The sequence below is a fragment of the Balaenoptera physalus genome (genome assembly GCF_965194825.1).
Source record: "Balaenoptera physalus genome assembly, chromosome: 2".
Taxonomy (NCBI): domain Eukaryota; kingdom Metazoa; phylum Chordata; class Mammalia; order Artiodactyla; family Balaenopteridae; genus Balaenoptera; species Balaenoptera physalus.
The window spans coordinates 30,811,719-30,837,648 of NC_138883.1; the positions used below are offsets into that span (position 1 = coordinate 30,811,719).

Genomic DNA, 25,930 nt, shown 5'->3' on the forward strand with positions numbered 1-25,930 from the left:
CAGACTGCTATTGCTTATTGAATTTGTACCTTTAATGTGAATCGTCTTTCTACATCTCCCTTATTGGTGATCACTTATTGATGCTTTCAGTACATTCCTGCCACTAAACGTCTCATCTTTTTGATTTGTTGCTTCTAATCTGCTCTATCAACTGAAATCAGACAATTAAGCTCTTTGTAATGATACAAGTAAAATAACAGAGACCAGAAGGTCCTCTTATCAGGTATGGGCATAATAAGCTTTTGTACGCAGACTTAGTGATTAATTTCTGAGTTCTTGGCTATGTCTACTATTCAAGGTTAACTGGCCTCTGGAATTAACTTAAACTAGTCAGTTTTTCCTGTATAAACTTTCTAGTTCCGAGGGTGATACAACACACATTATTTCAGAGCCTCATTTCCATGTGAACTATAGGGATTTTTGTCACTTTGTTCCCCTGTTGAATCCCAGAGCCTAGAATAGTGCCTAGTATATTTTGATAAGGACTGTAAAGAACTAGTGAAAAATAAATGAATAACAATAAAGCCTACATTTGTGTTTCTGTATATAAATTACCTCGCATGGTGACGGTGAGTAAATTTTCCTAGAACTATTTGTACAGTGTTATTTGCTGGCTGAGCATTCCAAGGGCTTCCACTGCCCACTAATCTTTCTGACAGCATAGCCTTCTTACTGTACTTTCCACTTTCCTTCCTGTGTCTACATGTTCATCTATACCACTTTCCACCCCTAGACTCACAGAATTATTCTCATTTTGCCACTGAATTCCACCATCTGTGCTTCAAAACACATACCGAATCCCATTTTCTCAGTTAAATGTTCTTTATATCTTTAGCCTGTGTTGACCCCACAATTCTCTACACAATTAGAGCAAGACATTCCTTTGAGGAAATAACTTTCCACACTTTGGGCACCAAGTAGATGTCAGTAAATAAAAGTGAGTGTTCACAGTGGAGAAAGTGGGAACAGGAGATTTTAAATGATGAAAAGGCTTTGAATTATTCTAACTACACCTCTTAGAGATAAATTAGATTTAAATAAAATTTGTACAAATTAAATGCATCTCTAAGCTTTCCCACCAGAGTAGCCCTAATGAAAGAGGCCTATAAATTCACATCTCTAGTAGTTTGGGGAGGGGCCAATGTATGAGAAAAACCCACAGGTATGAAAACTCTTTGAAGACCCACATTGTATCTTAAAATTGATACAAATTTTCCATTCTACTTCATAATACATTTATTTTCTCATGAAAATAAACATCCCTTCCCCCAAGCATTAAAGACTCCAAGAGAGGTACCCTAGTTATTCTGGGGGCCTTTAAACATCTCCTGGCATCACCACATACCCCAGGAAACACACCTACTTGAGTTTGAGAAGGACTGAGAAAAATTCATGTACCCAAAGTTTATAATAGGAAAAGCTCACTACTTTAGTTCCAAAAATCACAGTGCACTGGGTCTTCAAGTAAGCTTGGCAACTAGGGAAATTCCAGACGAGCCCATGTCTTGTGAGCAGGGGTGCCCAGTGTCCTCCTGCAAAGGCTCCCAGCATCACAAGGTGGGCTTAAGAAGATGGGCTCTCCAGGTAAGAGATTAAAAATAAGAAAGAGAGAGAGCAAAAATCATGAGTTTCAGGCTGGGAAGGAGGGTTTGAAAAGAATAAAACATATCACTTACTCATCCAGCCAAGTAATGAAGAAGGTTCAGACGCCTTTGCTCCTTATCAGTCTATTTAGACTTGCACTGGCCATACTTCCAGTGGCTACTGAGTACTGGAAATGTGGCTAGTATGACCAAAGAGTATTAAATCACATTAAATTTTAAAAACTGACACTCGATTCAGCTTTTCAAAAGTCTCTGAAGGAGAGGGAGACACACTTAAAAAGTATGTTTGCAATAAGCTATTATGAATCTACTTCTCCAATTGCAAATTTTATGAAATCTAAATACAGATTATTTCCAATGAAAACTGAGCATCCTGAGATGAGCTGTAAGTCAAAATTGCACTCCAGATTTCAAAGTCTTAGTCCAAAAATACGTTAAGATATCTCAATAATTTTTAAAATTTAAAAATTACGTGTTGAAATAATATTTGGATATTATCAGGTAAATAAAATACACTATTGGGTCAAAAAACATATTGTTAAAATTAATTTTACCTATTTCTTGTTACTTTAAAAATATGGTTACTGGAAAATATAAAATTAATATGTGACTTGCATTATATTTCTATCGGACAGCACTTAATTTAGACAAACACCTTTAAAAGAAGAATCTCTTTTTAAAAGAAAGTACATAGCCTTCCACTTCCCAAACTTCCTAGTGACCACTGCAAAAAGGATTTCGTTTTCTATCTACAAAGTAGTATGAAATCCTTTGCACGAATCCAGTACATAGAACATTTCAATTGCTTGGGGTATTTTCTAAATGCAAATAGTTATCCATCCCAATTACAGTCAAATGTTCTGCACTAATTCTTTCCTTCTACACCTAAATAAAGCAGCTTTTGGAGACCATATTCTTGAGAAAAAGCTTCAGATCTAGGTTTCCTTTGTTTGAGTTTCCACCCACTGAGTCTAGGAAGCTACAGAACTCCCTGGCCTGGGGTTTTCATATTGGCACCCGAGAAGTTCAGGAATAGCTAGTACGTCAGCAGCAGGGGCAGCAGAGACCCCTATTGCACATGGCATGGAGGCAGACAGCATGGCAGAGCCATTAAGAGACTGGGCTCTAAAATGAGACTTGGTACATTCAAACCTAAACTCCACCCAGTACCAGCCGACCTCGTGTAAGTTACCTTACCCCCACGCGCTTGAATTTCCTCATCTGAAAACAGGGATTAAAACAGCACCTACCTCAGAGGTTTTAAAAATTAAATGAGGGCTTCCCTGGTGGCGCAGTGGTTAAGAATCCGCCTGCCAATGCAGGGGACACGGGTTCGAGCCCTGGTCCAGGAAGATCCCACATGCCGTGGAGCAACTAAGCCCGTGCGCCATAACTACTGAGCCTGCGCTCTAGAGCCCACGAGTCACAACTACTGAGCCTGCGTGTCACAGCTACTGAAGCCCGCGTGCCTAGAGCCCGTGCTCCACAACGAGAGAAGCCATCGCAATGAGAAGCCCGCGCACCGCAACGAAGAGTAGCCCCTGCTCGCCGCAACCAGAGAAAGCCCGCGTGCAGCAACGAAGACCCAACGCAGCCAAAAATAAATAAATTAAAAAAAAAAAAATTAAATGAGGTAACACAAATAAGGTGCCTAGATCAGAGCTGGGCTTCTAATTAGAGCTCATCATACGTAGTTACTGTGGAATGGGCAAGGATGATGGCAGTCAGTAGGAGTCCAATGTAACCTTGACTTGTTTTGTTCCGTGAACTTGCTTGTTCTCCTATATTTAACCTGCATTACACCTAGGATTAGACAGTTGTAGATCTCACAACAAACCAATTATCAGTCTGCACTGGCCACTTTCTGTGTAGGTGGCTCTGTTAATTCAAAAACAAAAATCCAAAATTAACAAAGCCTTGTCTTCTAAATTTTAGGGATGGAAGGATACGATAAACCTTCATATTTTGAAAGGACAGATTCCTATTAGGACATCTTCCTAATGCTAGAACATCCTTGCACATCTTCTTGGCACTACATTCATGTCAACCCAGCATCACAGGTTCGTACCCTCTTCAACACCAACCCTCTCCAGGATTCTTGCAGAGGCCTCTGCAGGTAGATGCTTGAATTCTGATACTCATGAGACTAGGTCAATGAGGGACACTGAAACCATTCCACCAAATGCTTAACAAAGCATAGAAATACCCCTAAGATTGCAGTCAGAAATGTTAGAGGTAATCAAGTCAGCCCTAAGCAAGGGTTTGGGCTTTTTAAAAATAATAATAATAATTAAAAAAAAATTAAACTTCTCTTCCCTACTTATTATGATCATTCTTCTCTGCTTTTGGTATGGCAAAAGCAAAATATAATTAGCAGCATGAGTAATTAGCTGGTGTCCAGATGGCATGGATGAAGGATGCCACCTAAGAAGGAGGTGCAAATGGAAACGGCAGGTGTCTAACCAACATGTCTGGGGAATGTCAACGCCATCAGGTTACGTCATCCTGTGAATTCAGCCATCCGCAAGCATAGTTTAAAGACAGAAATAAATAGCAATAGACTTCCCACTACCACTTCAGAAAGCAGAGCTGGAGGGGGCCTTCGATGTGACCATGCACCAATGCCCATCCAGCCACCTCTGGAACCAGTACCTGTAACAGACACTGTCAGTGCAGGGGTTGTGAACCCTGACAATGACGAAAACGTGCTGAAAGTGGGATCGGATGTTTTTCGGGCTGAATGGCTGTGCTCCAGGCTCTTGGAAAACAATTGTTACGATATCGTTTCCAATGTGCCGCTTCCGTAGGAGCTAAAAGAAAACATAAGCAAGAGACATAAATGACAAAGCTCTGCTTGTTCCTCCCTGATTCCCTTATGTAACTGTATTTAAAACATTCATTATTAATCAGTACATATTAGGGGAGGTAATCTACACAGTTATTGTCAATATTTTAGCCGGTCTTATCATTCCCTCCGAGGAAGAATATGGAAATTATTATTCATAAATTTGCATAAAACACACAGTCCATTCAAATAGATCTAACTAATCTCTAGCATATTATGCCAAGTCCCAGCATCTCCAAATCTTCAGTTTCCATAACAACAGTTTTGTTCCATTTTCATGTGAGAAAGAAACTTGCCATAGGGAATATTTTTTAAAGATGAGAACGGCTAAAGTAATTACAACGCAATTTATGTTCTGATTTAATTAGCTTCATTTAAAGAAATATGGCTAAGGTGTTTTCTGATAGTACTTTTTGTGGCACAAGCTGGGAATACAGAAATTAATAATATCCCAAAATGTTGTAACAGTTTTAAAGCAGGTTAAATTTCAGGTTTAAATAGCTTCTTTAATTACAGTGAAAGCTGCTTAAGACCACCTTCTGTTTCACATTAAACGGTGTCTTGGAAAGGTGGTTTTCAAATTCAGACATTCAAAATCGTCCTAGCTCAGCGCCTCTCTAGGAAGGGGTTATTAGGGAGTTTAACTCAATCATGTGAAGAAAAACTGAACAAAATTTGTATTACTCATATTTATTACATGGAGGCTCCTACCAGGAGGAAAACAACTAAACATGACATTTATATAAACTATCCATTAGACATAAGCTTGTATTTATAAACCTTTTTAAAAAAATTCTCCAGTGACTTTAACTTACACAGATTATGTTATCAGTAAAATTAGTGATTGAGTATTGGCTGCCAGCTGGGAGAAACAATAGCCTATTAGATTAGGGTTGAGAATGGGGAGTTAGAATGTTCCGGAAATGTACTTTTAACCTTAGGAATTTTAAAGCATCCCAAATTATCTTCTAATGAGGCTGTGTACTTCATTTCTAAACATGCTATATTATCAGATGTTACAGAAATAAAGGCTGCTCTGTATTGATTGCTATATAAAATATACCCATCATCAAAGATTATTAATCGCCTCAGGATCTTGAACCTATCAAGCTCAAATACAATCTATGTATATGTCATTCCTGCATAGATGTCATTGTCTTTTTGATGCAATGTCATTCTTCCTTCAAAATATGGCTTGATATGTAATGTTACTGTCTTACTAAAGGACCCAAATAGAAATAAATCTGTCCATCTCACATTATATATAATGAAAAAAAAGACAGTATTTATAAACCAATTTCTGCAAAAAGGTTTTGAAAGACACGTTCTTTCTGGTTTTTCCAAGCATAACATAATCTATGTAGAAGAAATAAATTCTTTAGCTAGAGAATTTTAAATTTCTTAATATGTAGAATACCAATTATTCTTTCACTCTGATTCAGGACCATAATACTTTTGCCTTGATTGGACCCCAAATTAAATAATTTGGATAGATGTCCACTTAAATGCCAACTCACTCAGCTCAGCCCTTTGACTCATTTAGCTGGATATACAATTGAGTCTTGTTACTAAAATTTTACCCCCATTCCCCCACATGTTACCTTTCTCTGCTGAGCAATCAGGCAGAATAAGCCTTCATCTCCCCTTTAAAGATCATTTGTTGATGTTCTTAAATTCTCTCTACTGTCTGGTCAGAATGAGTTTAGTATATTTTTCTTAGCATGGTGTTTTCCTCTCAAAAATCTAGAACTTGGAATTTGCATAAAACAGACTGTCAACAAACTCCAGATAGGGGAATTTATCTTAAAATAGGTTTATTTCAGATTTATAGCTGATTCATTGCTTTGCTTCCTACGTTTTGATTGCTTTGGTAATCGTAAGAGGCAAGATTTTGTTACTGAGATGTGTGATGTAATCAAACCTAAAGTGATGACGTGTTAGATTCGATCCATGTTTTGTTAAATTCTGTGAAAGAGGATGTGATTCATTCTGCAGCTGGCCCTGTGTTCTGTTAGTACAACAATTGACAATAACAAAATCTATGTCCGTTTTAAGGTCAGAAGTGACACTAGACTGCTGTGTTTATAACAGCTACTGAAAGGAGTCTGTTAGTTCTCTGGTTCTTTTAAGTTTCAGTTTGATATCACTTGTTTTAAAATATTTTTTAAAAACAACAAGTACCACATACTCTTTAAAACAGTACCATTTCCATCTTGCTCTGTAACCATCTGCCATTTCTTAGTTTTCGCATTTTATCATCTCACAGACTACATTTTACTACTAGGCCTTGTGCTTTTAGATCTTTTTAAAAGAAACTCTCTGTATGAGGTACACAAATGCAATTGTTACTTATGCTGTCCCCTGAAGAACACATCAAGAAAAAACATTTTCCTGAGCTCCCATCGACATTTTGATTTTTCTCCAAGTTAGTGGAGGGAACCTCCTTTGAAATTTGAAATGAAACATCAGTACTTTCCTGCTTTGTACACTGGCCTCTTGAGATGAAATTTCACCCACTCATATGTGTTCTTTGCAACCCTGCAGAGTCATCTAATCACCATGATTTCAACTTGTTCTTTTCAGATTTCAGGAAAACCTCAATTCTCGTGGGTGAAAAGCAAATGATTAATTCACAAAGCCATCCAGCTGGCTGTTAACCTAGAATTTGTGTCTCTTCATTTGTTTTCAGCTCATTTGCTATTCCTTACTTCCACAAAGTACAAAGCTTCCTGCTGCTGTGACAGGTGCAACATTAAATTCTGGTTTAAGATTTTATAAACTTGCCACTTAGACTTCTGGGGGAAATGAAACAAGGGCAAAAAAACCCACAGATAACACAAGGATCTCTTACCTGCTGCTTGTTGTTAGGTGTGTATGGCAGCATGGTAGAAACATGGAACATGATCTCATAGTCTTTGTATGTTGTGTACAGAGAATGGGTTCCAGTGGAGTCAGCTACAGTAAAAAAAAAAATACATGAGACAACTGTAACAATAGGAAAAATAGTTCATTTAAGAGATGGATCTCAAAAAAAAAAAAGGGAAATGGTTTAGGATGAAGACATCCTAAGACAAGACACAGTATAGGAGTTCTTACCCATTCTTTGTACCCAATCCCCCCTTGGCAGTCTAGTGAAGCCTTTGGATTCCTTCTGAGAATAATATTTGTAAATGCATAACATAAAATATATAAGATTTCAACAGAAATCAGTAGATTGAAAAATACCACTATCAAAATAATTTTAAAATGATATAATAGCATAAGATTTATATAATAAGTTTAAGCAGTTGGTCTAATAACTACTATAATTCTGACATAGTGAAGTGTATAAGCAGTATCTTGACATATTTCCAACAACAAACAACATAGTATGAAAATACCTATGCTTTCTACTGGCGATAAAATCACAGGTAGAGCTTATACTACTGTGGTGTGTTGCCTACGTTCATAACTGAAGGAAATGCTAAATTTCAATTAGGGGTCAGTGAAGATAAATGTAAAATTACTTCCCATCCAAGTTCACAGACCCCTGAATTCCATCCACAGACTTCAAGTTCAGAACATCTTTTCCAATACTTCTGACTCAAGCAAGAGAACCGTTTTGTTCTTAACAAATAGATGGAAACTTAACAAGACTGTAACACTGAATAACAAAGGTATTACAGCAATGTCCAACAAGTTAAGACTGAGTGTGCTCTGTTCTCACCTTCCTTAAGGAAAAAAACAACCTCAACCCCCTTAATCATTAACAAATCAACGTGCTCATAAATACCTGGAAACCAAAGAGAATTATTAACTGTCCAATTGAAGGGGAATATCTTTAGATTAGGACCTGGACTTACAGGCGGCAAAATCAACAGAAATGCATTCATTTTGGGTAAACTCAATCCTCCACCAACCATATTGCTAAGGAGCAAACACTTTACCGCATTTTAGAGAATGACACTGCAAGACAGCCTCTGGCATGTACCGAAAGGCAGTAGTTCTCAAACTGGAGTGTGCATGGAGTCGGCTGGGGAGCTGCTTAAAAGACAGCTTCCCATCCTCCACTCCCAGAAATACTGCTCTGTAGGTGTGGGGCTGGGCAGAAGAATCTATTTTAATAAACACCCCCAGGGGACTCCAATGCAGTAGCTGCACTGCCCTTAGGCGCTGCTCCAAGAATAGACCATAAGGGAGGTTTGCAGAGACTTGTTAAGACGTTCTAGAGCCCTGAGTTTCAACCTTGGATCTTAATCTTGAAGAGGGCATAAAACACAAAGGGTTTTAAAAGCAAGATGAATGTAGAATAAAGCAAAGACTACTTTTGAAAAACTGCAAAGATACGTACCAACACGTAAGGCCCCAAGAAAAATATCTTCTAAATGTTAATGACCACTACCACAAAAAAATACAACTGCAATAAATCATTGACCTACTTAAGACAGATCTTGAGGATGAAGAAGGTTTCTATTGTTAAGGACCCTTGCTATAAATACCTCTAGAACTGATTCATACATTTTACAACTTTCAAGTCAATGTGTCAGCTGTGATGAGTACTTACATGTGTTTCAAGTCAATTTAAAGCAAAGTTAATGAACTAGAAAACAAATTATCATCCAGTGTTCATTTACTACATTTTGCTTTATATGTCTTTCTAATTCTAAAGGCATTACTACCAGGAAAGAAAAGTGAAGACAACCCTGAAGATAATTTGTTTTCTATTTCTTGTCCTTTCTCTCTTTCCGACACTTGCCTCATTTTATACAATGGATACTGCATGACCAGTCTTCTTCTAGGGACCTCTGAAAACCCCAGCTTTGCTGATAATTTTAAACAGTCTGTAAACAGTTTCAAAAGTTTTAGAAATGAAACTAGGGCCAAGACAATGAAATTTTCTTTTCTGAGAAGAAAGGAATTCCAAAATCCTGAAATTACTGTGTACATAATAGAATTGCTAAACTTTACCAGAGAGAATGGAAACTGAATGTTTGTTATATTCTCTAAAGAATAAGGCATTTAATGTTGTTATTATTATTATTTTAGTGACCTTGAGACCATGAAATACTTAACAGAATGAAAATCAGGAAGATGACCATTGGGAAAATGACAAAAATCTTTTTTTCTCTGGTTGAAAAGAGTATATATTGAGTTATTTCTAAGGGGAAAAATATGTTTATAGAAGAAGGATAAAAAGAAGATAATGCTCCTTCATATTTGTATGGAGCTTTAAAAGTTAAAAAATAAATTTGGGCATCTTATAGGTCATCTTGATAATTGGTCATCTTGATAATCATGTGATTTGCCTCCAAATTATACTACCAGTGAATGGTGTATATCCACTAATAAGGTCAGCCCTCTACACTAAGTCATAGAAAATAAAATTTCTAATATTCAAACTAGATGATAAGAAGACACTGAATAATTGAGGAATGATAAGAATATTCTTGTCAGCTGCTTTGAAAAGGCGTTGATAAGTGATAATACCCTACATTAGGCACTTCTATTTGAAGATGGTATGAATAGGTTAATAAGTTTGTAGAAGCAGTTTCAGATACGGTCAATGTTATATTCATCCTTGACTTCTCTTGGCTCAACTCTTTTGCTTTAAGGGGAATAAAACTTGGATGATAAAGGTGGATGTGTAGGAATCTGAATCAGGAAAAAGTAATTCGATTTTTATGTAACCACTTCCTGGTCACTAACAGATACGTTTGACTTCAGAAAAGCTACATAAAGGATCAAGCCTAAGCAATTTGATTTTGGGGAAGTTCCTAGTTTTAAATATTTATGAATACAAGGAGAAAAGCAATCTCATGACCTAACTGCATGTAGACTAACAAAGTCAATAGAATGAAGAAAGCTTAAGCTCAGTTTATGAATGTCCTCACCGCTACAGAACACATCAAATGCAGAACAAAATCGCAGACAGGTTGTGGATCTGATTATTATCCATAGTTTGAAATCCTACAATAGTCAGCTGGCTGCTGAGGCCCATCCATTTAAGACCCCAGATCTCCCTTCTATGAAAGCTTGCCTCCGGGTCTGGGGATGCAGAGGTCAATGGTCAGAAGCACAGCCGGGCACAAGTATTAACATCTGGAACAGTGGATGGCACACCCCTTGTAGTACTGTTCACGCCTCCTTGTAGTACTATTTCACCCACTCAGTAACAAAGTATTTGGGGAAGTCAAGAATCCCTCCTTCTCTGGCATCTACCATATTTACTCATGTTTTTTCAATGTACCTTTAACCATGGTCAGGAGGTAGGTTACTTTACTTCACTGAGGAAGGGATCAAGGAGAGTTTGTAATACCACCCCCTTTGCCATGACAGGAGAATTCATACTGTGTCAGTTCAGGGAACGTGCAAGTATGCATGTGTATGTGCCCGGGACGGAAGGCTTCTTAAAATCACTAACATATGGTGAGAAAAGGATAAGCGATGCTGTGGGACAGGTACTTAGGAATCAGTCACTACTATTTTCTACCTACTGAGCACTTTGCAAGATACCTGCAATTACCTGGATTCCCACCTGGAAGTAAGAAGACCTGAATTCCAATACCTCCAGCATCATTTACTAAATGACCACAAACAAGTCACTTCACTTCTCCGCCCCTCGCCCCTCGATATTCTTCTCACTGTTGTGAGGATTGAAACGATGCATATGAAAGCACTAGCCCATAAAAGATGCTCAAGAAATGTGCTGATCAGAACTTAGAATTTTGTGCAGTTGAGATAAAAAGTGTAGCTGCCTTAAATAGGGCCTTTTACATATTTTAATTTCTTTGCCAACTGCATCTCAGTAACAATCAAAGGAAAAACCTTATACTATAACACAGTTTAAAGTTTAGGAGGTGAAAAAAGAAAACTTTTCTTCATTCATCAGTCTCTAGAACTCCAAATAGTCCTTTGCATGTGTGAAACATTTAAATAATGCTAGTTTTACTCCTTTCTTTATCAAAGGTTAAATATTCCAAATAAAGGATTTATTTTCTTTATGAAAAGTCTTCCATCTCCTCTAAGACCGTGAATCTCAACGATCTTTATAATACTGCTGAAAAATGGGGGAAGCAACAAGCATTCACTAATATTGCGGCAAATCAAAGAAGGCAGAGCTTTGAAGGAATGCTTTTCAAAGGGTTTGTAAGTCTCTTACGTGCTGACTTGACAAACGTGCCTCATTCGGGAAATAATTTCCCAAATAATAATCCATACACACAGCTTAAAATGAGGGTGGTCTCCAGCTTTCAAATAATAAACTGCTTGGTGGGAAGCTTATTTTTGTATTTACCGTAGTGTGAGGGGATGGTAATTATCTAGAGGTTATGCCATCCAAATAATGAAACAAAAAAAGGAGAAAAAAATTTACTCCTGAAAATTTCTTCATTGCAGAACTGTTCCAACCCCTGACACATCTGTAGCTTGTTTGCCAGAAGTCCTTATTTCTGAGATGGAAACTGGACTTTGTATGGAACATTGGGAAAAAGAAGAAATGGTTTGACAGTTCCATCAATCCTTCCTTTCCTGGGCCTCTTCCTCCTTTACCAAAGTACTAAAATCTGAATATATATAATTATAATACATGACAAGTGGAGCTGTCTCATGAGACGGCTTGGGTATTTTTAGCTCAAGGGCTCGAGAGAGGGGAAGATACAGCCACAAGGCAGAGCTCTATGGGCTTCACTGTACCTAATTCTACATTTATGCTTTCTCTGAACATGTCGTTAACCATAACACTAGGATCTGTTCTCCCTCCTTAATGCTTACTAGCTGCCTAACCTTGGGCACATTAGTTAATCTAAAGAAGCCAATTCTGTAAAATGGGGATAACTGGCATCTAGCAGAGTTTGTGGGGATTAAATGAGATGACATATAAAAAGTATCTAAGACTTCTATTTCTGGCTGTAACAGTACTTGGTATAGAACCTGCTCTCCCATTGTAAATAAATAGAAAAATGGACAAAATATCTGAAACAACTTTTTTTCAGACATTTTATAATAGGCAGCATTGGACAGTGTTCCCTGAGAAAAAAGTATCAAAGAAGGTGAGCCCTATGATCCCCACCCAGCTTTCTACTTGGAAGTACTTTCAAAACAATGGCACAGAGCAGGGATTTGAAGAGGGGAGCTAAAACATGCTGGAGGTTTGGAAGGTCGAGGTGGCTGATATTTGCTGGGCAGAATACCAAAGAAGAGGAAACCACACGGTGAAAGAGGCTCAGAAATCTACACAGGGGTTCCCTTGAGTCTTGGGCTGAATATTAAGCTGCACAAGCATACAGTGAGGTTCCAAAAGCCAGGGAAAGAAAAAACATTAAGGTAATGTACATCATGGTGACTACAATTAATAACACTGTATTTCATAAATGAAAGTTGCTGAGAGAGTAGATCTTAAAGGTTCTCATCGTAAGAAAATAAAATTGTGTAACTAGGTATGGTGACAGATGTTAACTAGACTTATTTTGGTGATCATTTTGGGATATATACAAATACTGAATCATTATGTTGTACACCCAAAACTAATACAGTGTTATATGTCAACCATATCTCAATTAAAAAGAAAAGAAAAGAAAAGAAAAACTATTGGGGAAATAACAACTACCAGGGATTTGTCAGCCAAACAATTCTCATAGTTCACACAGGGGTAGAAGTCATTCAACTTCTGACTGACCACAGCAGAGATACCTCACTGAATATGCTGGTATTCAGGTGCCTTAGCAGGAGGGCTAAATTAGCCAGAGAGTAAAGGCTACTCTAGATATGCTTTAAAAAAGCCTAAGAACAAGATTCATAAAGATCAAGCTGTTCTATAATTATATTAATTGCCCAACAAAATAAAACAACACTCTTTAAAGAAGACAACAAAATCCAGATACTCAATGACGAAACATTCACAATGTCCACTATCCAATAAAAAATAACCAGACAGATGAAGCAGTAAAATGTAACTCAAAAACAGGAGAAAATCTGTTAAAGGGAGACCCCCAAATGACAGGGATAATGGAATTAGCACACAAAGACTTTAAAACAGCTATTATAAATACGTTCAAGGCTTTAAAGTAGGACATGAACCTAATGAGAATAATATGGAAAATATAAGAAAAGAGAACTCCCCCCAAAAGAAAGAAAAAGAAAAGAAAACCCAAATGCAACTTCTGGACCTGAAAATCACAATATCTGAAATGAAAATTTCACTAGATTGGATAATAGCAGATTAAGACACGATGGAAGAAAAGAAAAATACAGTGCCTTAAATGCATTAATTGGAATTATCCAAACACAAGCACAGAGGGGGAAAACAAGTTTAAAAATCAAATCACAACTACTAAGTGACCTAATATATGTGTAATTAGAGATTCAGAAGGTGGAGGGTGCAGAAAAATTTAAAAATGAGTTTGGCAAATAATATTTTAATTTGATGAAGACTACAAATCCACAGATCCAAGTGACAACTACACTGTCATATGGAGATGGAGTGATCCTTTAGGAACACATGTTCTGGAAAGCATTTTCTCTTTTTAAAGCTCATATTGAAAGAGTTTCTTAACACAACATAAAGTTAGGTAAGATGTGGTGAGCTTATCTCACGGTACACAGAACAAAGTCTCACCTCTGGGTGTGTCATGGTCAGTAGGAGGCTGCTGGAGAGAGTGCAGAGGCTGGTTGGTCCCTATTTCTGTGGTCTGTTACTGTTAAATACCCATTTAAGTGATGAGGCTAATGGTCTCTTCTAGCTTGGAGTAAGAGAGATAAATATGCATACTGTCTTCTTCAGGCTTTAGAATGGAAACACTTTCCTACTTTTCATTCACTTTAGGAAACCTGACCCTCTGAAAGGATAGAAAAGGAAACTGAACCCTCTTTCTCAGGAGCTATGCCTCAGCAGGTTACAAGGAACCTTAAAGGAGAGTAGTTCAGTGAAAAGGAAGCCTTCCCAGATGAATGTATTACATAACTGAAAAATGTGCCACTAGAGGCAGTTTGCTGATCCAGGCCTTTGCAGTTACTGGGACATTGGGGCAAAATGTGCAAAGTGCTTATTTTGCTTATTCCACTGCCTTACTCAGTGCCACATTGCTTAAGCCCGCCCTTGCTATACATTTCTCACATTGCCCTTCATCATCAAGAGATGGCTGGGACCGTGTAAATACACAAATAATAAATAATCTTACCAACTCCCAATCTGGCCATTCATTGACAGAATCAAGGCGCTTATTACATTTTCTTCCCAGACCCTTTTAATAGCTCTTTGTGGTGATAATTTACATAACACAACAAATCGGGACAACGTGAAGGAATTACAAAGGAAATGTCAAAATATCGTGATAAAAAGAGTTTAAGGGCATATTGAGATTTAACATATTATGCAGCTGCAAGCAAAGTATGGAACGTTAAAATAATATTTAATAGTCTAGGCTATTTATGGTTTTTCATAGGTTCTCCTGCCTGTCGTTTCCAAGTTGGCAACAGCAAAACCATGGCAACAGGAAATTCTTCCCTGCAGTGGAGTTTATGAATGCTTTTCTGTTTTCATGACTCAACTCCTTATTTAATTTCCTGTACAGAAAATCAGAGCGATTACTATAGACTGCAATACAGATGTGCTAATCCAAAGACCCTCTCAAAGAAAAACAGGTCACAGGTGTCTATGGATGGATTTTGAGATAAAATTTAAAATTACCTTCACACAGACGCATAGCAGAAGTCAACATACTCTAGATACTTGAGAACATAACTCTTTTATTAACCACCTGGTAATGGGAAGGGACAAACCTCTATGTTCATGAGCTGTAGCTAAACAGACTGTGCTTTGAATCAACACATTTTACAAGCCAAACTAATACCAAAGCTAAGCCTATATGCTTAGAGATTAAGTTAGACTATGGACAATAATAACAGGAAATAAATAAACAAAAATACCTCTAGATATTAAAATATAAAAATGACTAAGAAAACCATACAATGACTGACTACACAGATATGCACAAGGATTATGAAATGAGTTAATGAAGTCAAAAATTCTAGGGCTTGCAACCAGATGGTTTTAAGTTGCAGGAGTTTTTCAGCTAAATATAGTGAAATTTATGCAACACTATCCAGGGGCAATTCTGCATGATCTCCATCCACTGCTTTCTACCTTCCACATTTCTGATAACACTATTTTTTTTTAAAGTCCAATCCTAGCTACTTTGACTATGGTTTTCAATTGTTTTAGAGCCACATCTTCCCTCCCTGGCTTCCTCTCCCCTATCACCAGCAGTCTTCTACAGTAAGTGGCAATGTTGTTTTACAGGCAACTTATCAGGTGAACATCAACACAGCAGGAGGACAATAAGCCTAGTAGGAGGGTATAAGTATTTCTTACTTTTGGTGTCAAGCTGCGCACGATACTTCTCAAATCCTTTGAGCCGAACGCGTTCTCCCAATAGCTGGAGGAATTCCTCAAAGGCTGGGCCGGCTGATTCATTGTTGTACATCTCTTCTTCCGTGCTCTGTCCAGCTTTGCAGTACATGATGCCTACTTTCTGCTGATAGTTCAGCTGTGAAGGCAGGTGATACAATGCATATAAATATAGGCGGACCCACTCTGTCCGCTTAAATGCTAATAAGTCTTGTAGGCCATATGCCCATCAAGTAAGCTAACCTCTTTCTTCTCTTGAAATCCTTCTGCTTTCGTTCTTCCCCTTTTAAAAGGGGAGGCCTTAAGAATTTAAAAGTAAAGGTCTACTTTACAAAAGATACTTTATTTTTTAATTGAAGTATAGTTGATTTACAACGTTGTGTTAGTTTCAGTGAACAGCAAAGTGATTCAGTTACACACACACACACACACACACACATACATTCTTTTTCAGATTCCTTTCCCTTATAGGTTATTACAAAATATTGAGTGTAGTTCACTGTGCTATACAGTAGGTCCTTGTTGGTTATCTATTTTATATATCGTCGTGTGTATATTTTAATCTCACACTCCTAATTTATCACTCCCCTGCTTCTCCCTTTGGTAACCATAAGTTTATTTTCTATGTCTGTGGGTCTATTTCTGTTTACAAAAGTTACTTTAAACTGTTTTGCACTAAAAGCCCATTAAAGTTCTTATAAAATTTGGGGGGGGGGTAAAATTGGAAAAGACTTATCTCCTAATGCCATTTTTCCAATATATTAAATTATAAACCTTGGTTATATCTTTGTGACAGCACTAGCATCATCAACACTATACTTTTCAAATATTTTTCTAAAAGATGAGTACTTGGATAGAAACTTTAAAAGGGGCCTCATAATGGCAAATCAGCTAGTGGTAAATATTCCTTCCTCAAATACAGTTAAAACAAAGCATTCAAGAAATTTAAATATGATATAACATTAATAGAAACACTCATTCATCACTGAAAAGTTTAGTCATTCTATAAACAAATTTTAAAGTTGTATTAGTCATTTAACAATAAATGAGTTTTCAATCTTAAAATTTAGACTTTTAATTCTCCAGTAAAATCAGGGCTATCCATATCACTTAGGCCTGTTTCCAGAGTGGCACTGCAACCACTGTATCAGTAAATTTTTATCTCATAAAAGGGAAGGGGGAAGAGAAGAGGCAAAATTTTAATAGCTAACATTTATGGAACAGCCACTGTCTGCCAATCACTGTTTAGTGTTTAACTTACATTAGCTTATCCTCATAAAAGCCTACAAAGCAAATATTACCCCTGTTTGACAGATATGCAAAGAGAAGGTCAGAAAAGGGAAAAGCAAGTAACCGGTCCAGTAGGGAGAGATCATAAGTTATCAGCCCTGTGATTCGGCTCTAATAAATATTACCAGGACTCAACCAGGCTTGTCGTGCTCTACTTCTGTCACTGCAACGTATGTCCATAGCCCCTTCTTAGCAATTCCACAGTTGAAAGGTGAAAACCAAATTTAAGCAAATACATTTGGCAGTAAAACTTGATATGAGCTGACAGTAATACTTTTTAATTTATTCCTCTTTCTGTGAATATTCATATTTTGTGGAAATATTAATGTGTTTGGCTGCGGGGTGCTGCTCCAGATCCTGGTGACTATTACTCCACGCTGCACGCATTTTATCACCCTTCTAAAGCCGGACCTGTCTTAATTCTGAAACATATCCAGCTCCTATTGTTTCACACAAGAGACTGTGAACCTAAGCAACTCTTTTCAACTTTCTAAACCAAATGGTTCAGAATGGTGATAACTAGAAAATGTCATGAGGGAACTCCTGCTTGCTTCCCCCCCTCGCCACTGCACGCTAACTAGTTGACAAGGAAGGTTCAGCAGCTTTTACATGACCCAAAGACACGAGAGCTCCTTAGGACTTCTATAACGGTGCAGAATTGATTTTACTCTGCCTACTTCCACAAGTGGAAGGCAAAGTTCCAAATTTGAAACTTGCAAATAACTGGATATACCAATGTCGGAATCTTTTTAAAACAGCATCCAACCTTGCATTATTGCTACTTCATTTTAATTATTAACAGAAACACATTTAGGATTTAGTTCATTTGTTTTGTATGCCACATGCAGTAAAGAAAAAGAAAGTAAAACCTACCACATACCACTGGCAGCTGGCCTCCTTCAAAGGTCTGAATGTTACTAATACTTAGAGGGGAACTCCCACAGGTAGCGATTTCATCTTGGCTTTAGAATTCAGCTGAGTATCCTATTAGGTCTCAACAAATAAAAAAGTAGTGGTAGGCTCTATGTCTGTTACAAAAGAAGTCCTTAATGAAGCCAGATTCTTACTCTCCCCCTGCAGGGAGAACTGTCAAAGAAAGGAAGCAATCTGGAGCTTGGGGTTATTTGCTCTTTGGATCTGTGCCTCCCAGATCAGCCTTCTCCCATGCAACAATGCAAAACAAAAGTCACCCTGTTCAGTGGAAAGCATCACAGTGATATTGGATTTATGGGTGGCTTTTTAAACTTCTTAGATAAAGGCCTAAGATTTCACTGTGCAATATTCAAGAGGATTCATTTACGTATACGAAAAAAGAGTTCGGAGAGAAGATAAGTAACGGAACTTCCCCCAAACCACTGTAGAAGCAGAATGCAAGGACAATGAGACAGAGCGCTGCCTTCTTTTGACGGGTTTCTCACACTCTAGTGAGCTCCACCTGCAGACAGGAAAACAGACTGGTATTTGCTGGTTGTAAAAGAAAGGCTACTTTAAGAGGATGAGGAAATTTGTTGGAATGTCAAATTTCCTGTCCTTTGAAACGGTGCCAAATGTCAGTGCTCTATCCTCGAAGGTGACACTATGACTGTATCCTTGTTTCTGCTGCAATGAAGTCGAGGTAGGTGGGTATTCTGTGAACTCAGGCTCCTAGAATCTTCAGTTAGCAACCTTGTTCCCTGCCCAGAATATGAGAAGTTGTTAAGGAGGAGTTATGTAAGTGTAATAAGGAATATTTCAAGAGAAAGAGCAAGTGGAAATGGAGTTTAGAGCTATGGTTTGGGGGTTTTGAATTGCTCTGAGGTTATATAAAACACTATTTTTTTTTGAGACACACACAAACACATCTATATGGGTTTATGTATATGAATGTATAATACTTTCCTGTAATGCTCAAAATAGAGTTATGATGACACCAGAAGCCATCTTGGAAACAAGTTCAGTTTATCCACAGTTTAGGATTTTGCTTTTGGATGACCGTGAAGTCATGCTGTACAGTTCCATCCTTGCATATCTATTGTTCATATGGCGCACTGATGGAAGTGTTTGGACACTCAACAAATGTTTGCGTTGTAAAAAGTGATGATGGTCAATCCAACAGGACCAAGGTTCCGCTTGAGATGAAAGTCTTGAATATCAATAAAGAAAGTGTCTTCCAACACCCACCAAAAGTGACACTGGGCTCCCACAGCTGGGAACCAACAGTACAAAAATTGCTCTTTCTCTCATAAAATAGGCACTTTAACGAAGAATCAAAGAAACAGGTACTGCAAAATCTGACTTGCGCAGCCCTGAGTTCCTGGAAAGATGGAGGATAAAGTCAGAGCCCTCCACCAGTAGAAACAGGTTTGAATAACCAAGTTCTCAGAGACCTCTTAAGAAGTTCTGTATTTTCACCTCTTCTTTCCTGATGTCACAGCCAGAGGAAGGCCACTGGGGGCAGCACAGACCATGAGAACAACCCAGTTCTTCCCTTCTTACAAAATCTTTTAAATTGTCTGATTTAATCCAGAGATTTAAAACAGTCACTATGAGGTATTTCATTGTCCAGCAGTTCTCAAAATGTGGGTCATGAACCTTTGAGAGATGCTTTAGCTTTGCTCTGGGACACAGTTAATTGGAAATAGTTTGATCCTTTCAGTTCTTCCTGTTAAACTCTGACAGGTCTTGACAGAGCAGCATTTAATTTGAGGATAATTTTGCCCCATTATTGAGGCAAAGTCATTTTGAGACTTTACCCGATGCCATGTGAACTATGTATGAGGTTTTCCAGATTGCCTGGTGGGAGGAGGAACTATTCTCAGCCAGGCAGAGGTCTGAGCATTTGCCCCCTTCAATCTTAGGGTGGTTCTTACCCTGGCCACAAATAGTTTCCTCAAATACATGCACTTCCCAGTACTCAGCTCTGCAAATCCTTTATCTCCCTGGCCTCACATCTCAATCTCTACTCAGGAAGACCCCTGGGCTTCAAGTGGGTGCCCCTCCCAGCTCCACAGCCTGGAAACTCTCTTCAGGCAGAAAGTTGGTGCAATCTTACTGTTCATTTGGTTCCCACCTCCCAGAGATCACTGTCCTTTGTTGCCTGACGTCCAACGTCATAAAAACCAATGTTTCGTTGTTTTGCCTTGCTTTTAAAAGTTGTTTCAGATGGGAAAGTAAATCTAGTCCCTCTCTTTTAATCTTTGCTGGAAACAGAAATCTGACTCCATTTTAAAGTCAACTACTGGTATATAATTTCTGAACAGTAAACTGCATCCATTTGAGGCATACACAGTTGAATGATTTCTAATAAACCTCCAACCCAGTCAAAGCACAGAACATTTCTATCACGCCAAGTTTCCTGGTTCCCATTTGCTGTCCATCCCTGCATCAACTAACAGCCTCAGACAATCACTGTTCTTTTTTTTTTCCACTGTAAATAGGTTTGCCTACATTTTAAAAGAATATTTTTGCTGGGTAAAATTCCTAGTGAGAGTTCTCTTTCAGCATTCTAGAAATGTGGCTTCCACCTCTTCTTTACGCTTTATAGCTCAGGAAAGGGTTAATTTTAATCCAGTTGTCTGTCTTACTGTTCTTCTTCTCTGAAGGTATTTTTTCCTCTGGCTATTTTTAAGATTTTTTCTTTTTCTTTTAATTTCAGCATTTTTTACTACGATGGGCCTACGTCTGATTTTCTTTGTATTTATCCTGCTTACTAGTAGGCAGAGCTCCTTGATTCTGTCTCAATTCATGTGTTTCATCAGTTTTCGTAACTTCTTTACTGGTATTTCTTCAGACATCAATTCTGTCCCCAAATATTGCTTTAACTTCTCTTCTCCTCCTGGGAATTCCATTACATACATGTATTTCACTATGGCCCACATGTCTTTTAGGCACTTATCTGTATTTCTCATGTTTTCTTGTCTACATTCTTCAGTTAAACATTTGCTGGTAACTTCAATTCATCAATTTTCTCTTCTGCTGTGTCTAATGTGCTTTAACCCATCTGCTGAGATTTTAACTTTTTGTTTTTTCAGTTCTAGAATTTCAATTTGATTTTTTAAAAACAAATCCCAAGTTCTCCAGTGACCCTTGATCTCTATTTTTTATTCCTGCAGCCCCCATGAAATTAATGAAAACTCTGAACTGTCACCTAACTTTTTATCTGCAGCTTTATGCTATACTTAAGCCCCAAGCCTCTTACAAATCAGCAAATGTCCAAGGAAAAGAGTGCTGCAGGATGATTTAATTTTGATGAACCCAAATTTCTCAATTATTTCTTTTCTAGACTAAGTCTAGAAAAGAAATATTTTTTGGTGTTATATCTAAGAACTCTTCACCAATCCTCAGGTCCCCCAAATTTTCTCCTATGTTTTTGTCAAAAATTTTTATAGTTTTACATTTCAAACTCTGATCCATTTGAATAAATTTCTGTATAATGTGTGAGATTTAGGTCAAGTTCATTATTTTGTCTATGTAATTGTTCTGGCACCCTTGTTTGAAAAGCCTATCCTTCCTCTACCTTTGTCAAAAAAATCAGTTGGATATATTTGTGTGGAGCTATTTCTGGTTTCTCTGTTCTGTTCCATTGATCCATGCATCTATCCTTCCAATAAGATACAGTCTTGATTACTGTAGTTATACCAATATAATATAATGTCTTGAAATCACATAGAATGATTTCTCCCACTTTATTCTTTTTCAAAATTGTTTTGGCTATTCTAGTTCCTTTGCCTTTCAATATAAACTTCAGAATAATCTTGTCTATAATTTCAAAAATCTTGCTGGGATTTTGATACCGATTGTGTTAAACTGATATCAATTAGGGGAGAATTGACATCATTAATAGGTTGAGTCTTCCAATCCAAGTACATGGTACGTCTCTTTATTTTATTTAAGTCTTCTGTGAGTTCTTTCATCAGTGTTTTATAGTTTTCAGCATACAAGTCCTAAACATGTTTTGTTAGGTATATACCCAACTATTTCATTTTTTATTGAAGGATTGTAAATGGTATTTTATTTTCAGTTTCCACATGTTCATTAAAAGAGATCCAACTGATTTTTGTGAGTTGATGTTGAATCATACAACCTTGCTGGACGCACCTTGCAATTCTATAAAGTTTTTATAGATTCCTTGGGGTTTTAGTACATAGACTATCATGTCATTTGACATAGGGACAAATTTATATTTTCCTTTCCTTCATCCACCTGACTTTTATTTCCTTTTCTTGCCTTATTGTACTGACTAGAACTTCTAGTACTGTGTTGAATAGCAATAGAGACTGTGTACATCCTTGACTTGTTCCCATTAAGTCTTTCATCAACTATGATGTAAGCTGTAGGGTTTTTGTAGCTGTTTTTAATCAAGTTGAGGAAGTTCCTCTCTATTTCCGTTCTTATCATGAGTGACCACTATGTCATTCCTTATCCCAAGTTCCCCAGCCAATCTGCTTCCTTCGTTCCACCTTTCAGATTCATGTTTGCTTTATATACAGTGTATAAGGTTTTTAGCTGTACTTAGCAGGAAGAATAGGGGAAAATTACATCTGTTCCATACTTCCAAAAGCAAAAGTCCAAATTTATTTTTAAAAAATACTTTGTCCAGTGTTTCTGGTTATTCTCAGTGGGTGGGCTGGTCTGAGACAAGCTACTCTGCCATTACTGGGCATGAAGACCTTGGTCATTTTTTCAAATCCTCATGATTCACATTGATAGCATTTACTTTGGCTTGTTCTTCATAAACATGATAACTGTCTTAACTACTTCCTAAAGATTTACCACTGTACTGTCCTTCAAAAAGAATGACAAAGAGACTGGAAAAATTCAGTGTTGGGGGCAAAAAAATGCTAGTTAGAAAATTTATCTTCATTGGAATTTACTAACAAAAATCAAATTGCTTTAAAAAATGACATATGGATACTGGGTAGAAAGGTCATTTTAAAAAAATCTGACAGAGATGCTGTCAAAATTATTTATATACATGTGCACAGACAGATTCTAATCTATTTTTATCTTTGGCATGATGTAAAGGAAATATTCTATACACACACACAATAATCTTATCTAATAGCATGCTGTGCAAAAGTTCTCACAAAAATAGAAAGCTTCATATTGGGTATTAAAATGATGATTTATGTACTTGTATTGATTTGACATTAAGATGAATTTCAATTACATAGGAAAAGGCTCTTCATTGCAGCACTGTCTGTAATAGGAAAAGACTGTTATCCATCTAAATGTCCATTAATAGAGGAACTAATGAAGTAAACTATGGTACAGCAACAAAACAGAATATTATGCAGCCATATAAACAATGGGAAAACTTTCTGTGTACTGACATAAAAAGATCTCCAGAATATATTACTAAGTGAAAAAGCAAATGTTTACAGCATGCTATATTTTGTATAAGAAAAAGGCAACTAAGACTACATATGCATATCTGGTGCATCTGTATAAAGAAACATAGGAATACATAAGAAACTAATAAAAGTGGTAATACAGGGGAGAAGAGAGGTGAGAGACAGGAACAGGGTGGAAATGGGATCCCTCAATGTAAATACTTTGATTTTTGGATCATTTGAAGATATTAGCTAATTAAGGTCCTGTACGAAGGAAAGTAGTTTAACTTTTTATTTTAAAGCTGAATTTAAAGCACAATTCACAGTTTAAAATCAAGAAGACTGAAATATCTGCAAACAGTTCCTCTGTCTTTTTGGACTGTGAACCAAAGAATCCTCACTGCAAGTCTTAGCCATGCTGAGCTCCTTCAACTGCAAACTGCAGTCCTACCCAACCAAACGTCTTCCAAATGCTACTGCTATCAGTCATGTTAATCATAAATCTTATTACTGGAAAGGCCTCCATCCAGTCACCCACCCCAGCCTCAGCCAGGCAAAACAGCATGGATGAGCCCGTGTAATCATTACTTGTGAACAGACGAGACAAAGCAACCAATGCCACTGTCTCCTTTCTCTGACCTGAGGACGGCCGCGTATATGTCTTCCTGATAATGTACATATGGAACCCATCTGGTGGCCATCTGAACTTTCAACATGCATTAGCTGATACCATAATCTAGAAGAAGACTGAAATTTCAGAAATGGTAATTGTTCTGCCAAAGCTTCATTCATAGAAAATGGGTTTTGGAAAAATTGTTTTCCCTATGGTTCATTCTTTAAATCCAGCTGCCTGAATCAAAGAGGAAAGTGGCTAGTCAAACTCATTTACCTTCAATAGAATAATGCACCAGGGCAATGAACAGGCTAAGTCAGCAGAGAATTTCACCCATGCCCTTAATCAAAGGAACAGTGCTATTCATTATCAAATGAACACTGCTTCTTTCCTTACATCTATTCTTGAGATATATATTACAGACCTAATTAGATATGATTACTTTTCCCCTTTAACTTCAATAACTTGAAGGACAACATTTTAAAGAATAGAGAATCCAACAAATATTTTCATTTCTTTGTATTTTTAATAAGTATCTAGAAAAACAGTGGAGATACTCATTTAGGTAAAATCACTACTGTGTACATGAACCTTGACATTTCCTAATGAAAACAGGTCTTCCAATTTTCTCTTCTGCAAACTGGCAATTGCACTTTATTTTTAAGCTCTATTCTGATCCTATTTGGGTTTTACATGTTATACTTAATACTGGGCACTGTAGCCTGTAGCAATAAAACTTGGATCCATATTTCCAGTTCCTTCTCCCACTCAAGGGGAGGGGAGGGGAGGATGGGGTGTACAGTGTATCGGGTAAGAAAGTGGATTCTGGAGCCTGAATGCCTGGATGCAAGACTTGCCTCCACCAGATCCTAATTGTGATCTGGGGGGGGTCCTTCCGCCTCTTTGTGCCTCGGTGCTCTTGTCGGCAAAGCAAGAACAATAACAGCACCTATATCAAAGGAGTCTAAGGGTTAATTAAAATAATTCATGTAAACTGCTTCACACAGTTCCTGGCTTAGTCACTGCTCAGTTCCTGGCTTAGTAATCTGTTTTTATTACTGCCTCACACTCCTGCTCAGCAGGGCTGCTTACTGTCCCATAACCACATTCTGTGCTTCTGTCCTGCTGCGCTTTGTTCTCATTGTTCCGAGTCTAGACCACCGTGCGGCTTATTCTCTAGCCTGATGAAAGGTCCGTTTCATCCTGACCCATCTAACCAATCACGACTTGGCCCCACTGGCTTGTCTGTTTGCAGTTCTCTTATTATACTCATTATATACAGTAATTTATGACTCTGTCTCCTTCACAGGTAAGGACTGTGTCTTACTAGCCCTATTTATTTTCGACAGTATTTAACAATCTGCAAAGAGTGGTTACTCAATTAGCATTTATTGAATTTGAAAAGTTACGCTTACTTCTGAAAGTTAAGCACAATATATTATACTATCTATAACAGCAGCTTTCTCACAGGATGCTGATAAAGATGAAATAATGCATGTAAAGGACTAATGAGTTATTATTTTATCATTATTCAGTGTTCACCACATGCCTGGCATTGCAGTAAGTGCTTTACACATGCGAACTCCTTGAAACAGAGCCTGGTATAATGACCTTTCATTTCTCTTGCACTGGGTAGATGAGATAAAGGTGTTTTTTAATGACTGATGAAGAAAAACGGCATTAATATGGCAAATTTAAAAGTAACTGAATTAGCCATATTATTTAAAAGTTGGCCTGAATAGATAATGAAATTCCTGATATTTCACAGTGTAGTTTGGAGGACCAAAATAATTTGAGATGTGCAAAAAGAGATGAAAACTTGCAAATCTTAAAAACAAAAGGGGGGCTTCCCTGGTAGCGCAGTGGTTGAGAATCTGCCTGCCA

At 37.5% G+C, this 25,930-nt stretch overlaps 1 protein-coding gene across 8 annotated transcripts in view; it reads right to left on the reverse strand.

The window, feature by feature from the left end:
* SIPA1L1 (signal induced proliferation associated 1 like 1) overlaps positions 1-25,930 on the reverse strand; it is a 383,378-nt gene that overhangs the window by 87,165 nt on the left and 270,283 nt on the right. For all 8 annotated transcript variants that reach the window (XM_082451505.1, XM_082451510.1, XM_082451509.1 and 5 more), the window contains 3 exons: positions 15,797-15,971; positions 7,301-7,404; positions 4,257-4,414 (listed from right to left, as the gene is read on the reverse strand). In XM_082451505.1, the coding sequence (XP_082307631.1) occupies positions 4,257-4,414; positions 7,301-7,404; positions 15,797-15,971 (437 nt within the window). The remainder of the gene's footprint in view (positions 1-4,256; positions 4,415-7,300; positions 7,405-15,796; positions 15,972-25,930) is intronic.